At 40.4% G+C, this 17,462-nt stretch overlaps 2 protein-coding genes across 7 annotated transcripts; both read right to left on the bottom strand.

Moving 5' to 3' along the window:
- Positions 1-1,139: 1,139 nt before the first annotated feature.
- LOC135503108 (monocarboxylate transporter 13-like) lies at positions 1,140-6,800 on the bottom strand. 2 transcript variants are annotated; one of them, XM_064796446.1, is made up of 5 exons: positions 6,593-6,800; positions 5,726-5,945; positions 5,285-5,438; positions 4,685-4,828; positions 1,140-2,587 (listed from the first exon to the last, which is right to left on the bottom strand). In XM_064796446.1, exons 2-5 carry the CDS (start codon positions 5,909-5,911, stop codon positions 1,707-1,709), a joined length of 1,365 nt encoding a protein of 454 aa, XP_064652516.1. In that variant the 5' UTR covers positions 5,912-5,945; positions 6,593-6,800; the 3' UTR covers positions 1,140-1,706. The 2 variants fall into 2 exon arrangements, with proteins under 2 accessions (XP_064652516.1, XP_064652517.1); XM_064796447.1 differs by having other exon boundaries at positions 5,726-5,981; positions 6,679-6,800.
- A 948-nt stretch (positions 6,801-7,748) lies between these two features.
- On the bottom strand, positions 7,749-16,762 carry LOC135502849 (monocarboxylate transporter 13-like). 5 transcript variants are annotated; one of them, XR_010449834.1, is made up of 5 exons: positions 15,473-16,408; positions 15,033-15,186; positions 14,431-14,574; positions 10,632-13,181; positions 7,749-7,765 (listed from the first exon to the last, which is right to left on the bottom strand). XR_010449834.1 is itself a non-coding variant. In XM_064795967.1 (5 exons), the coding sequence occupies exons 2-5, from the start codon at positions 15,656-15,658 to the stop codon at positions 12,283-12,285; spliced, it is 1,383 nt and encodes a 460-aa protein (XP_064652037.1). In that variant the 5' UTR covers positions 15,659-15,968; positions 16,559-16,762; the 3' UTR covers positions 7,773-12,282. The 5 variants fall into 5 exon arrangements, 3 of the variants coding, with proteins under 3 accessions (XP_064652037.1, XP_064652038.1, XP_064652035.1); XR_010449833.1 differs by lacking the exon at positions 7,749-7,765 and adding an exon at positions 7,773-8,713 and having other exon boundaries at positions 9,630-13,181; XM_064795967.1 differs by lacking the exon at positions 7,749-7,765 and adding an exon at positions 16,559-16,762 and having other exon boundaries at positions 7,773-13,181; positions 15,473-15,968.
- Between the last annotated feature and the right edge of the window lie 700 nt (positions 16,763-17,462).

Below are 17,462 nucleotides of genomic sequence, written 5' to 3'. Positions count from 1 at the left end.
AAACTTTACTCGACATTTTGAACCTGGACGGTTCTTGAACAGGAGTGGGGTAAAATGTTATTTGATCACGATTATATGGCATAAGTAATGTATCAAGTCATTCGAAGGAGGTTATAAAAAAAACTTTTTCTCCTGTCCGTTTTTCTCCTTTTTCTCATGTCAGATAAAAAACGCGCTGTCTGGCAAACAAGTGTGTTGCTGCTACAAGCGCAGTTATGGTAAAATCAATCTATGTATGCATACCCGCATTATACACAGATAGTCCGCCGGCCTGTCTTCGCAAAAGTGGCTTACATACGTCTTTTGAGTACAGTTTTTTAAAATTTCAGGAGTGGTTTATAATGATGTCGGGAGTTAAAAACCGCCTGTTGCCAAATTTTTGTCCCGCTATAATGGCCGCCATCTTGGATTTAAAAATGGCCGCCAAAAATGACACTTTTTCGCCTTTATCTCGAAATCAAAAGCAATTAGGAACCTAGTTCCAACGCCAGCACGCAGGTTTTTGGGTCTGTCAAATCGAATGGAACAATCGAAATCGAGCCAGATAGTCGCAATATAGATTTGAAGATGGCCGCCGAAAATACCCAATTTGGTCCGTTTCTCGAGTATTAGAGTAAATAATTGATGGATTTCAACGCCTATGCCAAGCTTTCTGATACCAACCAATCAAATGCCACCATTAAATTTCCGGCGACTTTCTTGGATTTCAAAATGGCCGCTAAAATGTCACTATTTTGCCTATATCTTGAAAAATTCGTTTCAAACTATATCTCGAGTATTGTAATATATGAAGGATGGATTTCAATGCCTATACCAAGCATTCTGAACCCGTCCAATCAAATGCCACCATTTACATTTCGGCGGCCATCTTGGATCTCAAAATGGCCGGTAAAATGACATTATTTTACCTAAACCTCGAAGATATCAGTTTTGGCTGCCATTTTGAAATCCAAGATGACCGCCGTTATAGCGTCACAAAAATTTGGCAACAGTCGGTTTTGAACTTCTGATGTCATTTTAAAGCACTCCTGAAATTTTCATCAACTGAAACAAAAGGCGCATAATGAATTACATAAGCCGGCAAACTAAGATTTTAACTCACACGCGGACCATTCCTTCTGCATGTCATTTCACATTTGAAGAATTGATAGAAACGAGTATTCTTGATTTGGTAACGCAACGGTCAACGCATACCTCCCATGCTCTGGGTATTAATGCACTTTTCTCGAAATACCATGCACTCCTGCGGGATGTGACCGTGAGACATCACCATCGACCTACGTATCAAAAGAAATGGCCACCTAAAAGTAGCATTTGATCCATGAAACTCATGAGAATGTCGATTTTTCTTCTTCAAGCCTGCGACATGTCGATTTTATCAGGAATTTTGAATTGAAAAGATATAGACAAGTTTTGCATAAGACGTATAATGTATAATCATACGACAAATAAAAAATATGGTGTTCAGAGCGACCCAGCCAACCCTATACTCCACCTATTGTTCAAGTTGAATTACATGTACGTGTAGATATATTTGTTATCAAATATGAGATGATAAAAAACACAAACTATTAGATACAGATTTTGCACCGCTAGGATTGAGATATATCTGATAAAATTAGAATAAACACTGGCGTATAGTTCATCCGTATTCATTATCCAAAATGGCGCTTTATTTTGTTGTCTTCTCACACTATTACTGTTTTCTAATATTCTTTGCGCCGTCGTAAATGAACATGTATCGGAATACACACTGCACTCCCAAATATTGCTAAACCTATCGCAGCAAACAGTGAGATCCGGTAATCCCCAATGTAATCGTACAGGAGCCCTGCAACTGGTGCCCCGAAAAGAATCCCTAACCCACCCCCCGTACTAACATACCCGATCGCATTGTTCAGCCGCTTCAGACCAAATATCTTCAAAAAGAACAGGGAATGTGCAAAACCCATCAAGCCAAACGAAAATCCATACACCACGGATGAAAGTGCAAGCAGCCAGTATTCCGTATGGTCAATGGCAAATCCTAAGATACCCAGTGCCATGCCAAGTTGCCCAACCCCGTACGCTATTTCGGGATGCAATGAAATGAAATGAAAGAGCACTCCATGGAATATTCGTGAAATGACAGACGCTATTCCTGTCATTGACAATAACCAAGCGGCTTGGTCAGTCGAAAAGCCTAATAAAACTACCCTGTGTGGTAGAGTTGTGAAAAAAATGCTGCCAGTGATTCCCCACACAATGAAGATGACTACACAAGCACCCATGGTCCACTTTCTACAAAGCGAAAAATCGAAAGCTGGTTTCTTTTCATGTTTGCCGATATATTTTGAGCTGTGTTCTAGATGCTTGTTGGGTTTTAACAGGATCCCGACGACGCATCCTTGAAGCATTAGGCCGGCTATGATCACCATAGCACCTCGCCACGAATAGTGTTCAATGAGTACGTGAATAAATATCGGCATGACGAGGCTCCCTAACCCTGCACCAACGGACGCAGCTCCTGTCGCCAGGTTACGGTATTTCTTGAAGTAGAAACTCATCATCACCAAAGATGGTAGGTTAAGGAATGATAATCCTATTCCTGAAAAAAAAACATGACTCTGATCAGTTTCAGCATCCTGGCCTCTCGACTTGGATATGTGCAATCGGTGTAATCTGTCTTTAGCATACTGTTGGAGTGTGGCACCAACAATGGCGATTACATTCCAATCACAAAAAAACTGCTGGAAGGTATATGGGGGCGGCGGGGTGTTACAGGTTATAATCCCCCCCCCCCCTTCACGATACCTTTGCCCTGTCGGCGACCAGGGCGTAAAACCTGGACGGAAAGCTTGTATACTGCTGAGGGGGACAAACATTTCCGGTAAAAGAAGTTGACGATGGACATTCTGTCATAAGATGACAATAATAATTGCGTCCCAAACACCCAGGTAAACCGTAGTATCTTACAATGGGCTATTTCTCTTGCCTCCGGTCAAATATCAAAACAAGGTCAGTAAAAACAATTTGGGTCATCAATGATCAACCCTTTAACAAAATATAAAATCAGTTTCTAGCAAAATCTTCCAAATTAACCAGCTCTACATTCTCGGGAACAGACGTCTTGTTTCTTCGGCACTGCAGTATAATAGGCAGGTTTCGCAACACTTACGAAGAGCTACGAACAACGAAGGACGAAGTATGTAAATGTACTTTATTGACGACATTTTTCGAAAATTTTCCCGATTCCTCGTACACATTAGTACAGAAGATGATTTACGAGTGTCGCGTAAAATGAATTAGCACAAGGCTTATGGCAGGCGGAGTGTCCAGTTATTCAATAAACTAAGTTTCTTTCGAATAAACTAGGTTTATTCGTGAAGAAACTTAGTTTTTTGCAAAAAAACTTATGTTCTTCACCAATAAACCAAGTTGTTTGCAGAAAAACCTGGTTTATTCGAAAGAAACTATGTTTATTTGAATAAATGGACATTCCGCCTCATGAAAGAACTCAGTTTATTGGGTAACCCCTACTATTGGTCAATAAACTAAGTTTCTTGCAAAAAACCTTGTTTCTTCACGAATAAACTAGGTTTATTGCCGCGAAATGTCCAATTAATCAAATAAACTAGGTTTATTGGTGAAACAACCCAGTTTCTTTAAAATCAATTGTGTTTTTTTGAATAAACCAGGTTTTTTGCAATAAACTTAGTTCATTCATCGACGGTGCAAGTATGAAGTACCATAATATAGCCACCTAGATTCGAGGTTTGGAGTGAGGTCGCCCAGATGGTGACGAGGTAAAAAGTAAAGGTTAGCGGCAATAAACTAAGTTTTTTGCAAAAAATTTAGTTTATTGACCAAAAGTACAGGTTAGGTGGCGAAATGTCCATAACCTATGATTTTCGGCGAATAAACTAGGTTTTTTTAGCATCGGGGGACAAACTTACACTTTTGGTCAATAAACTACGTTTTTTGCCAAAAACCTAAGTTTCTTTCGAATAAACTAGGTTTTTTGCAAACAACTTGGTTTATTGGTGAATAAACTAAGTTTTTTGCAAAAAACTAAGTTTCTTCACCAATAAACCTAGTTTATTCGCGAATAAACCTAGTTAATTGCGAATAAACTTAGTTTATTGAATAACTGGACATTCCGCCAGCCATAAAGGCTTGATGTCACGACAGACCTTCGACGTTCGCACTAAGTCGTTGATAGGGGTTGCAAAACCTGCCTAATATTCAACTCAAGACATCGTTCTATAACGCAGTCAGAGTAATGAGCCAAGGCTACATCGGAAAACACAAAGGCGACACAGCTTTCTCAAATCTGATTGGACGACTGCGACGCGGTCTGGTTTGCAAGTGATCAACATCGACGCCAGGTGTTTTAATTTCAATAACGTTGATCATAAACTTACAAGCACGACACAATGATTTGATCTTCGCAGAACTGGAAATAGTTTATATTGCTTAACTGAACACTATACATTTATCTTAAAAGACAACATCGTTGAACTTAAAGGCGACCGATTCCCTTTAAATTCGCGATTCCCTGGAGGCGAGGCAAGGCGATGCTGCCAAAAACCTATGATACTACTTCAAAGAATCGGAGCCGAAATCCCATTCGTGAAAATATCGATCCTTTTCGGCTTGTTCTTTGACTTTATAACAGAATACTGTAAATTAATACGTAACGTACCTAACAGAGCTCCATATGAGAAGTAGAGAATGGTCAAATTCTGTGCAAACGAACTGATGACAAATCCAGCAGCCGCCATCACACCACCAATCATGCACGTCAAACGGTGACCAATTCGGTTTGCCAAAAGACCAGTTAGTATCCCTAAAATGAAGCCGGACAGAAAAAAATGTATTTTAATGCTTGTCAAAAGAGTGTTGTACGCATTTTCGAAATAAAATCGCCCTTTACTATATCATTCGATATCTATCTCCCTTAAATACTATTCGTATATCTCCGCTGAGTAAAAAAGACCAAGGCTATACTTCCCGGGATAGAGTCCATTGATCATATCATTCTGTTCTGCACGGCATTTCAATGAAACTCGGGCACCTTTTTAATCGGCTATACCCCGTGGGCTTAGATTAAATGTGCACTTGTCCACCCCATACAACAGAGAATCGGGCCTTTGGAAAGTCCACTAGTGCCTAACTACAGTTATGATAACGCGTACAACCACGCGCTATTACCACTCTTGAAAAGTACTGGTTAATTGCTACACCGCCGTTTGTTTTAGCAGACTCGTTTAGGCCAATGTTAGCGATAGACCTATTAACTTACCGCATCCTTCATTGAAACCGCCACAAATTGACCCAACCAGAGCAGTTTCTCCTTTACCTACATCAAATTCGTCCAACAGAGCAATGTTAAACAGACCAAAACTTTGATTGACGGGGTCGATGAATTGTCCGAAAAAAGAAGCCGCCACAATGACCTAAAAAATACATATTGGGCAGCATTGTGAATTGTGTTCATGTACGTAGGCTGTCATGATCAACAATTACTGATTCAGCATAGCCTTTTCAACAGCGGATACTTATTCCAACAAAATGAAGCCAGCAAAATTAACAAAAGTCTTGCAGGTGTTTTGAATGAATACTAAGATACCCATTTTTGGCGGAAACATGCAAATTAATTGATGAAGCGTTTAAATAATGTGAAATCAAAACGCCTTTAATTTAATATTTTCTCATTCTAGAGTCAATCCTATCTGAGACCTACCCATCCATATCTTCCGCGGTCAAAATGACTGTCACTGCCACATTCATCGCCATCGTGCGTCTCAACCCTATTTTCTGTAGATGGTACACCGGAGGTAGAAAGCACACGCAGTTCCGTTTGGTCGAGTAGTTGCCCCGATTCGCACGCTTCGCCATCACAGTCCGACATATTGTTTGCTGTTGGCATGGTCGATTCTCAGTACCCACTCTGACTGAATTGCCTGATGATGAGCGGGTACAATATTATGAAGAAAAACCTGACATTGTCGAAATAATGATCTAATACGTATGACTAATAGAGTTCGTAATTGAATACTGTACAGTTTCCATCATCTTTAAATATTATCCGACCTTCAAAAACGTATAATGTATAACGAGCAATGTATATTTTCGTGGCCCTAGATAAGGTAGTACATGTTACTCTTCATCGATCAAGGCCAAGATATGCAAAATGATACGAGTTGTAGTAATGTAAATGTCCCCGTGAGTGTATTCATCTAAAATGAAGAAATCGTGAGCATTTTAGAATTATTCTTAAAATTTCTTATTCGGTTCCCATATAATCTATTAGTATTATGCAAAATATTAAGTCTATGAATTGCATGACATGTTTTTAGTGAAAATCTTTTAATATTATGCACCAGGATAATGCAAGAATATTGTAAAGGCTCGTATTCATGTAAATGTACATGAACTTGTTTGCGAAACTTAAGATCTTAACTAATTATGAATCTCTATTGGAAATGTCGACCTTGTGAAGACTCGAATCATAAATATAACTCCATCAATAAAATCTGTTGGTTGGTCACTCACTCGCACACCACTCACGCACACACAACACACCACTACCATCACGGAGTCTATTTACTAATCAGCCAATCGTTAACAAAGAGAGAACCAGCCGAGAGGGGGTAAAAGCCAAATAAAAGGGCTGGTGGTCTGTTGTTCGGTTACCCTCCTGGCGCTTGCATCCAATATGTCACGTCCCGTGATTTAAACAAAGACTTGCCATGAAATTATGCCGTACTTCCTTACAAAATCGGTCATTGTGTGCAAAGTAGGCCATCCCCAGCGACTAATTAAATGACCAACTACCCTATTTTTTTTGCAATGTGATGAGTGCTTGTAGTCTGATTCATCCATGTATGCGCATAAACATGATACATGTACATCGATAACAGACGGTCAACCGCTATACTGATAGTATGATAATGTCAATCAAACCTTATGTGTACTGGAGTTCAATGTCATGGCCTGTATGTGCTAGAGTTGTGTTTGGCCTACTTGTGCAATGATAACTCCCCATGTAACCACGATCGTAGGATGACGAGGCTGTGCATTGTACGACCAACTACCCTATTTTTAAATAACCTAACTAAACTTGAGCAATGAAAGCATAATATTCAACACAGGTTCTAAATGTCTGTTTAAAAGGAAAAAATCACAAAAAGTTTAGAATATTTGGTTACATGTGCCATGTGACCAAATATTATCGACTTTTTGTGATCATTTTCTCCTGATTCAGAGTCTGAAACAGATAAATTTGAACTGTTGCCAGGCATAATTTTATGGTTAACATGTTTTCATCACTCAAACGAAGTTAGGTTACTGAATTCCTCCAAATAAGTGAGTTTTATGTACATGGATCAGTGACCTTTTTTGTACAACATTGTATGCATACCCGCATTATACACAGATAGTCCGTCGGCCTGTGTTCGCAAAAGTGGCTTTATATACGTCTTTTGAGTACAATTTTAAAAAATTTCAGGAGTGGTTTATAATGATGTCGGGAGTTAAAAACCGCCTGTTGCCAAATTTTTGTCACGCTATAATGGCCGCCATCTTGGATTTTAAAATGGCCGCCAAAAATGACACTTTTTCGCCTTTATCTCGAAATCAACAGCAATTAGGAACCTAGTTTCAACGCCTGCACCCAGGTTTTTGGGTCTGTCAAATCGAATGGAACAATCGAAACCGAGCCAGATAGTCGCCATATTGGATTTGAAGATGGCCGCCGAAAATACTCAACGCCTATGCCCAGCTTTGGTCTCACTAGCCAGTGCAATGGCCGGGCCTACCTGGCTCCACAAATGGCGCGACGTCATTTCATGCATACCCCTGTTCAAGTGGCTGTCGACCTTGCAGTATATCACTCTCACACATAAACCTATACATTTCTGAATAGCTTGTCGCTTCTAGAATACATCTGGCCAGCTTTCATTGTTATCAAGTAATTCAGTCATGAGAACATGGGGGCAGCACAATACATGAGACACCCTGTACATCGATGAAAATTTTGAAAATTTCACCTTGCCGCCCTATAACTTGACGATTAACATGGATGGTGAAATAATATTTTTATAAACTTCTACTTATCACCTTGAGAAAGCAAAATAATAACAATTTTAAATTTTGATACCAAAATAGGGTGTCGTTGCGGCTTTTCTTTGAGCATTTTGACCGCGAAGTCTCACCTTGAGAACATGTGCACTCTGACAGGAACCAGTTCATGTCAACATCCGATTGAGCTATACATAGCATGCGAGGCCTGGTCACTGCGGACGTGCACAGAAGAAGCTGATATTTTCCTCAAATAATCGTCAGAGCTACCTCTTCACAAAATACCCAGGACACCGACATTTGAACATGCAGCAATAGCGATATGATAGGCTCATCTGTATCCATGGTAATCGCCTGAGATTGAAGAACTTTTTTTTTAAGGGGGACCAATGTTGACCTGATCACCACTGGCTAGTGAGACCTTAATGGTGACATGCAGTCTCATATTTCCCCTTTTTACTACAAAATATGAAAATCTGGATTGATACAAACATTTTGGTGTCCTACATGACAGGTCCAACAAGAATAGCTTCCAGTGGTGATCCATTCAAAATCATAAGCAAACTCAGCACTTCACCCATTTTCAAATTCGTTCAGAAAGCGGAATTCAGAGGGAATTCGAGTAACAACACACCTCAGCTGTGGAGGCCTTTTTGGTCCATGAAATGAGATGAAAGCATCTTTATCCACCCGAATGCATTCGATGAAGTCAAATGATGTTCAAAATGACATTTATTATCATATTTTATGATTTCACTTTTATTGGTATTTTGATTAAGGTCTCACTAGCCAGTGCAATGGCCGGGCCTACCTGGCTCCACAAATGGCGCGACGTCATTTCATGCATACCCCTGTTCAAGTGGCTGTCGACCTTGCAGTATATCACTCTCACACATAAACCTATACATTTCTGAATAGCTTGTCGCTTCTAGAATACATCTGGCCAGCTTTCATTGTTATCAAGTAATTCAGTCATGAGAACATGGGGGCAGCACAATACATGAGACACCCTGTACATCGATGAAAATTTTGAAAATTTCACCTTGCCGCCCTATAACTTGACGATTAACATGGATGGTGAAATAATATTTTTATAAACTTCTACTTATCACCTTGAGAAAGCAAAATAATAACAATTTTAAATTTTGATACCAAAATAGGGTGTCGTTGCGGCTTTTCTTTGAGCATTTTGACCGCGAAGTCTCACCTTGAGAACATGTGCACTCTGACAGGAACCAGTTCATGTCAACATCCGATTGAGCTATACATAGCATGCGAGGCCTGGTCACTGCGGACGTGCACAGAAGAAGCTGATATTTTCCTCAAATAATCGTCAGAGCTACCTCTTCACAAAATACCCAGGACACCGACATTTGAACATGCAGCAATAGCGATATGATAGGCTCATCTGTATCCATGGTAATCGCCTGAGATTGAAGAACTTTTTTTTTAAGGGGGACCAATGTTGACCTGATCACCACTGGCTAGTGAGACCTTAATGGTGACATGCAGTCTCATATTTCCCCTTTTTACTACAAAATATGAAAATCTGGATTGATACAAACATTTTGGTGTCCTACATGACAGGTCCAACAAGAATAGCTTCCAGTGGTGATCCATTCAAAATCATAAGCAAACTCAGCACTTCACCCATTTTCAAATTCGTTCAGAAAGCGGAATTCAGAGGGAATTCGAGTAACAACACACCTCAGCTGTGGAGGCCTTTTTGGTCCATGAAATGAGATGAAAGCATCTTTATCCACCCGAATGCATTCGATGAAGTCAAATGATGTTCAAAATGACATTTATTATCATATTTTATGATTTCACTTTTATTGGTATTTTGATTAAGGTCTCACTAGCCAGTGCAATGGCCGGGCCTACCTGGCTCCACAAATGGCGCGACGTCATTTCATGCATACCCCTGTTCAAGTGGCTGTCGACCTTGCAGTATATCACTCTCACACATAAACCTATACATTTCTGAATAGCTTGTCGCTTCTAGAATACATCTGGCCAGCTTTCATTGTTATCAAGTAATTCAGTCATGAGAACATGGGGGCAGCACAATACATGAGACACCCTGTACATCGATGAAAATTTTGAAAATTTCACCTTGCCGCCCTATAACTTGACGATTAACATGGATGGTGAAATAATATTTTTATAAACTTCTACTTATCACCTTGAGAAAGCAAAATAATAACAATTTTAAATTTTGATACCAAAATAGGGTGTCGTTGCGGCTTTTCTTTGAGCATTTTGACCGCGAAGTCTCACCTTGAGAACATGTGCACTCTGACAGGAACCAGTTCATGTCAACATCCGATTGAGCTATACATAGCATGCGAGGCCTGGTCACTGCGGACGTGCACAGAAGAAGCTGATATTTTCCTCAAATAATCGTCAGAGCTACCTCTTCACAAAATACCCAGGACACCGACATTTGAACATGCAGCAATAGCGATATGATAGGCTCATCTGTATCCATGGTAATCGCCTGAGATTGAAGAACTTTTTTTTTAAGGGGGACCAATGTTGACCTGATCACCACTGGCTAGTGAGACCTTTCTGAACCCAACCAAGCAAATGCCACCATTAAATTTCCGGCGACCATCTTGGATTTCAAAATGGCCGCTATTTTGCCTATATCTCGAAAAATTCTTTTTAAACTATATCTCGAGTATTGTAATATATGAAGGATGGATTTCAATGCCTATTATCAGCATTCTGAACCCGTCCAATCAAATACCAACATTTATATTTCGGCGGCCATCTTGGATCTCAAAATGGCCGATAAAATGACATTATTTTACGTATGGTCTCATTAGGGATTTTTTTTTATTCATGCGCGCCCCCCCCCCCCATGTTTTTTTTGGAGTTTCTGAAACCAAGAGCGCTACTCAATAGGCGGCTAACAAGAAACTACGCATTTTAGTGTTGTTGCCGACGGATGTGTACACTGAACTTGGGATGTGCGTCGGCCCCGTGTTGAAATGCCGTCCAGTGCCAGTTGGTGCGTTTTTCGCTGATTTGTGCAAAATTCAACATATCTTTAAAGTTCAATGGTTGACCCTCGTTTTTTTTTTATTTTTGTGTAGCGTAACCAACTGTCTTTCATGGAAGAATAGTCACTGTAAGAATTATTCAGGAAGAAAAGTGTAATATTTGGGTTTTTTCGTGATTGTCCGGCCCAATTGGCAATATTGCCATTTGGGATGGTCAACAGAGCGAGGAGCAAATGCGACGCTTATGATTTATTTAAAGAAACAAAATTTAACATCCTGCAGAATCAGGGGAATTGTGCGTTTCCAGTGATATACGACACAAATGGGTTGTCCTCATGCATTCACTCTGGAAACGCATTTTAAATAGATGTTACGTCCTGTTAATGGGGCACGTCATCATCGCGTACATTTGGGAAAAACTCCCTAACGAGACCTATACCTCGAAGATATCATTTTTGGCGCCCATTTTGAAATCCAAGATGGCCGTTATAGCGTCACAAAAATTTGGCAACAGTCGGTTCTGAAATTCTGATGACATTTCAAATCACTCCTGTAATTTTCATAAACTGTACCCAAAGGCGCATAATGAATTACATAAGCCAGCAAACTAAGATATTAACTCACACGCGGACCATTCCTTCTGCATGTCATTTCACATTTGAAGAATTGATAGAAACGAGTATTCTTGATTTGGTAACGCAACGGTCAACGCATACCTCCCATGCTCTGGGTGTTAATGCACTTTTTTCGAAATTCCATGCACTCCGGCGGGATGTGACCGTGAGACATCACCATCGACCTACGTATCAAAAGAAATGGCCACCTAAAAGTAGCATTTGATCCATGAAACTCATGAGAATGTCGATTTTTCTTCTTCAAGCCTACGATTTGTCGATTTTATCAGGAATTTGGAATTGAAAAGATATAGACAAGTTTTGCATAAGACGTATAATGTATAATTATACGACAAGTAAAAAATATGGTGTTCAGAGCGACCCAGCCAACCCTATACTCCACCTATTGTTCAAGTTGAATTACATGTACGTGTAGATATATTTGTTATCAAATATGAGATGATAAAAAACACAAACTATTAGATACAGATTTTGCACCGCTAGGATTGAGATATATCTGATAAAATTAGAATAAACACTGGCGTATAGTTCATCCGTATTCATTATCCAAAATGGGGCGTTATTTTGTTGTCTTCTCACTCTATTACTGTTTTCTCATATTCTTTGTGCCGTCGTAAATGAACATGTATCGGAATACACACTGCACTCCCAAATACTGTTAAACCTATCGCAGCAAACAGTGAGATCCGGTAATCCCCAATGTGATCGTACAGGAGCCCTGCAAGTGGTGCCCCGAAAAGAGTCCCTAACCCACCCCCCGTACTAACATACCCGATCGCATTGTTCAGCCGCTTCAGACCAAATATCTTCAAAAAGAACAGGGAATGTGCAAAACCCATCAAGCCAAACGAAAATCCATACACCACGGATGCAAGTGCAAGCAGCCAGTATTCCGTATGGTCAATGGCAAATCCTAAGATACCCAGTGCCATGCCAAGTTGCCCAACCCCGTACGCTATTTCGGGATGCAATGAAATGAAATGAAAGAGCACTCCATGGAATATTCGTGAAATGACAGACGCTATTCCTGTCATTGACAATAACCAAGCGGCTTGGTCAGTCGAAAAGCCTAATAAAACTACCCTGTGTGGTAGAGTTGTGAAATAAATGCTGCTAGTGATTCCCCACACAATGAAGATGACTACACAAGCACCCATGGTCCACTTTCTACAAAGCGAAAAATCGAAAGTTGGTTTCTTTTCATGTTTGCCGATATATTTTGAGCTGTGTTCTAGATGCTTGTTGGGTTTTAACAGGATCCCGACGACGCATCCTTGAAGCATTAGGCCGGCTATGATCACCATAGCACCTCGCCACGAATAGTGTTCAATGAGTACGTGAATAAAAATCGGCAGGACGAGGCTCCCTAACCCTGCACCAACGGACGCAGCTCCTGTCGCCAGGTTCCGGTATTTCTTGAAGTAGAAACTCATCATCACCAAACATGGTAGGTTAAGGAATGATAATCCTATTCCTGAAAAAAAACATGACTCTGATCAGTTTCAGCATCCTGGCCTGTCGACTTGGATATGTGCAATCGGTGTAATCTGTCGTTGGAGTGTCGCACCAACAATGGCGATGTAGTTATAGGGATTGGTACACCATTACATTCCAATCACAAAAAAACTGCTGGAAGGTATATGGCGGCGGCCGGGTGTTACAGGTTAATCCCCCCCCCCCTCCTTCACGATACTTTTGCCCTGTCGGCGACCAGGGCGTGAAACATGGACGGAAAGCTTGTTTACTGCTGAGGGGACAAACATTTTCGGTAAAAGAAGTTGACGATGGACATTCTGTCATAAGATGACAATAATAATTGTGTCCCAAACACCCAGGTGAACCGTAGTATCTTACAATGAGCTATTTCTCTGGCCTGCGGTTATATATCAAAACAATGTCAGTAAAATCAATTTGGGTCATCAATGATCAACCATTCAACAAAATAAAAAATCAGTTTCTAGCAAATCTTCCAAATTAACCAGCTCTACATCTCTCGGGAACAGACGTCTTGTTTCTTCGGCACTGCAGTATAATAGGCAGGTTTCGCAGCACCTACGAAGAGCTACGAACAACGAAGTACGAAGTAGGTAAATGTACTTTATTGGCGACATTTTTCGAAAGTTCTCCAGATTCCTCGTACACATCAGTAGAGAAGATGATTTACGAGTGTCACGTAAATGAATTAGCACAAGGCTTGATGTCACGACAGACCTTCGTCGTTCGCACTACGTCGTTGATAGGGGTTGCAAAACCTGCCTAATATTCAACTCACGACGTCGTTCTATAACGAAGTCAGAGTGATGAGCCCAGACTACATCGGAAAACAAAAAGGCGACACAGCTTTCTCAAATCTGATTGGACGACTGCGACGCGGTCTGGTTCGCAAGTGATCAACATCGACGCCAGGTGTTTTAATTTCAATAATGTTGATCATAAACTTACAAGCACGACACAATGATTTGATCTTCGCAGAACTGGAAATAGTTTATATTGCTTAACTCAACACTATACATTTCTCTAAAAAGACAACATCGTTGAACTTAAAGGCGACCGATTCCCTTTAAATTCGCGATTCCCTGCAGGCGAGGCAAAGCGATGCTGCCAAAAACCTATGATACTACTTCAAAGAATCGGAGCCGAAATCCCATTCGTGAAAATATTGATTCTTTTCGGCTTGTGTTTTGACTACATAACGGAATACTATAAATTAATACGTAAAGTACCTAACAGAACTCCATATGAGAAGTAGAGAATGGTCAAATTCTGTGCAAACGAACTGATGACAAATCCAGCAGCCGCCATCACACCACCAATCATGCACGTCAAACGGTGACCAATTCGGTTTGCCAAAAGACCAGTTAGTACCCCTAAAATGAAGCAGGACAGAAAAAAAATGTATTTTAATGCTTGTCAAAAGAGTGTTGTACGCATTTTCGAAATAAAATCGCCCATTACTACATTATTCGATATCCATCTCCCTTAAAAACTTCTCGTATATCTCCGCTGAGTAAAAAAGACCAAGGCTATATTTCCCGAGGGTAGAGTCCATTGATCATATTATTCTGTTCTGCAGGGCATTTCAATTAAACTCGGGCACCTTTTTAATCGGCTGTACCCCGTGGGCTTAGATTAAATGTGCACTTGTCCACCCCATACAACAAAGAATCGGGCCTTTGGAAAGTCCACTAGTGCCTAACTACAGTTATGATAACGCGTACAACCACGCGCTTTTACCACTCTTGAAAAGTACTGGTTAATTACTACACCGCCGTTTGTTTCAGCAGACTCGTTTAGGCCAAAGTTAGCGATAGACCTATTAACTTACCGCATCCTTCATTGAAACCTCCACAAATTGACCCAACCAGAGCAGTTTCTCCTTTGCCTGCTTCAAATTGGTGCAACAGAGCAATGTTAAACAGACCAAAACTTTGATTGATGGGGTTGATGAATTGTCCGAAAAAACAAGCCGCCACAATGACCTAAAAAATACATATTGGGCAATATTGTGAGTTTTGTTCATGTACGTAGGCTGTCATGATCAACAATTACAGATTCAGCATAGCCTTTTCAACAGCGGACACTTATTCCACCAAAACGAAGCCTGCAAAATTAAAAACTCTTGCAGATGTTTTGAATTAACACTAAGATAACCATTTTTGGCGGCAACATGCAAATTAATTGATGGTACGTTTAAAATAGTGTGAAATCAAAATGCCTTTAATTTCATATTTTCTCATTTTAGAGTCAATCTTATCTGCGACCTACCCATCCATATCTTCCGCGGTCAAAATGACTGTCACTGCCACATTCATCGCCATCGTGTGTCTCAACCCTATTTTTTGTAGATGGTACACCGGAGGCAGAAAGCACACGCAGTTCCGTTTGGTCGAGTAGTTGCCCTGATTTGCACGCTTCGCCATTGCAGTCCGTTATATTGTTTGCTGTTGGCATGGTCGATTCTCAGTAATCACTCTGACTGAATTGCCTGATGATGAGCGTGTACAATATTATGAAGAAAAACCTGACATTGTCGAAATAATGATCTAATACGTTTGACTTATAAAGTTCGTAATTTAGTACTGTACAGTTTCCATCATCTTTAAATATTATCCGACCTTCAAAAACGTATAATGTATCACGAGCAATGTATATTTTCGTGGCCCTAGATAAGGTAGTACATGTCACTCTTCATCGATCAAGGCCAAGATATGCAAAATGACACGAGTTGCAGTAATGTAAATGTCCCCGTGAGTGTAGTTATCTAAAATGAAGAAATTATCCATGATGGCCAGGTAAAAAATCATGAGCATTTTAGAATTATTTTAAAAATTTCTTATTCGGTTCCCATATAATCTACATGCATAATATTAGATCTATGAAATGCATGTCATATTTTTAGTGAAGATCTTTTAATATTATGCACCAGGATATTGCAAGAATAGTGTAAGGGCTCGTGTTCATGTCAATGTACATGAACTTGTTTGCGAAACTTAAGATCTTAACTAATTATGAAGCTCTATTGGAAATGTCGACCTTGTGAAGACTCGAATCATAAATATAACTCATCAATAAAATCTGTTGGTTGGTCATTGGACTAAAATTTTAGTCCCCGAGTATGGCTGGTTGAAGCGTAATTCAGGAGATCCGAGGTATTGATTGGCTGATTTAAGGGTCACCAAAATGTGGAATTCCGGGCATAATTCAGACTTATGCCCGGGTATATTTAAGGATTTTGTCCACTCCCGACAGCCATACCCGTGACACATGAATGATGCCCCCCCCCCCCCCCCCACACACACACGCACGCACGCGCGCACACAACACACCACTACCATCATGGAGTCTACTTACCAATCAGCCAATCGTTAACAAAGAGAGAACCAGTCGAGGGGGGGGGGGGTAAAAGCCAAATAAAAGGGCTGGTGGTCTGTTGTTCGGTTACCCTCCTGGCGCTTGCATCCAATATGTCACGTCCCATGATCTAAACAAAGACTTGCCATGATATTCTGCTGGATTTCCTTACAAACTCGGTCATTGTGTGCAAAGTAGGCCATCTCCGGCGACTAATTCAACGACTAACGACCCTATTTTTGTAATATGATGTATGTTGATATTCTAATGCATATATGTATGCACATAAACGTGATACACAGATGACGGGTGGTCAACCGCTATACCGATAGTATATACATGTCAATAAAACCTTATCTGTACTGGAGTTCAATGTCATGGCCTGTATGGGCTAGAGTTGCATTTGGCCTACTGGTGCAATGATAACTCCCAATGTAACCACGATCCTAGGATGACGAGGCTGTGGATTGTATGACCAACTACCTTATTTTTTTGCAATATGAAGTCATTCGAAGGTGATGAAGAGGTTATTAAAAAAACAACAGTTTTTCTCCTGTCCTCCTGCCCTGTCTGGCAAAAATAGTGTGATGCTGCTACAAGCGCAGTTATGGTAAAATCAATCTAATACACGCATTATACACAGATAGTCTGCCGGCTTATGTTCGCAAAAGTGGCTTATACGTCTTTTGGGTACAGTTTTTTGAAAATTTCAGGAGTGGTTTATAATGTCGTCAGGAGTTAAAAACCGCCTGTTGCCAAATTTTTGTCATACTATAATGGCCGCCATCTTGGATTTTAAAATGGACGCCAAAAATGACACTTTTTCGCCTATAACTCGAAATCAACAGCAATTAGGAACCTAATTCCAACACCTACCCCTAGGTTGTTAGGTCCGACCAATCGA

This window comes from Lineus longissimus, chromosome 19, assembly GCF_910592395.1.
Source record: "Lineus longissimus chromosome 19, tnLinLong1.2, whole genome shotgun sequence".
Taxonomy (NCBI): Eukaryota; Metazoa; Nemertea; class Pilidiophora; order Heteronemertea; family Lineidae; genus Lineus; species Lineus longissimus.
This window is presented reverse-complemented; position numbering and strand designations above follow the sequence as displayed.

Excerpts from the sequence above, each read along its gene's own strand:
- LOC135503108 (XM_064796446.1), bottom strand. The coding sequence starts at position 5,911 with ATGCCAACAGCAAACAATATGTCGGACTGTGATGGCGAAGCGTGCGAA. Across the intron at positions 5,439-5,725 it reads ACCGCGGAAGATATGGATGG|GTCATTGTGGCGGCTTCTTT; the intron begins GTAGGTCTCAGA and ends TGTATTTTTTAG. Across the intron at positions 2,588-4,684 it reads CTCATATGGAGCTCTGTTAG|GAATAGGATTATCATTCCTT; the intron begins GTACGTTACGTA and ends TTTTTTTTTCAG.
- LOC135502849 (XM_064795967.1), bottom strand. The coding sequence starts at position 15,658 with ATGCCAACAGCAAACAATATAACGGACTGCAATGGCGAAGCGTGCAAA. Across the intron at positions 15,187-15,472 it reads ACCGCGGAAGATATGGATGG|GTCATTGTGGCGGCTTGTTT; the intron begins GTAGGTCGCAGA and ends TGTATTTTTTAG. Across the intron at positions 14,575-15,032 it reads AGGTTTCAATGAAGGATGCG|GGGTACTAACTGGTCTTTTG; the intron begins GTAAGTTAATAG and ends GCTTCATTTTAG.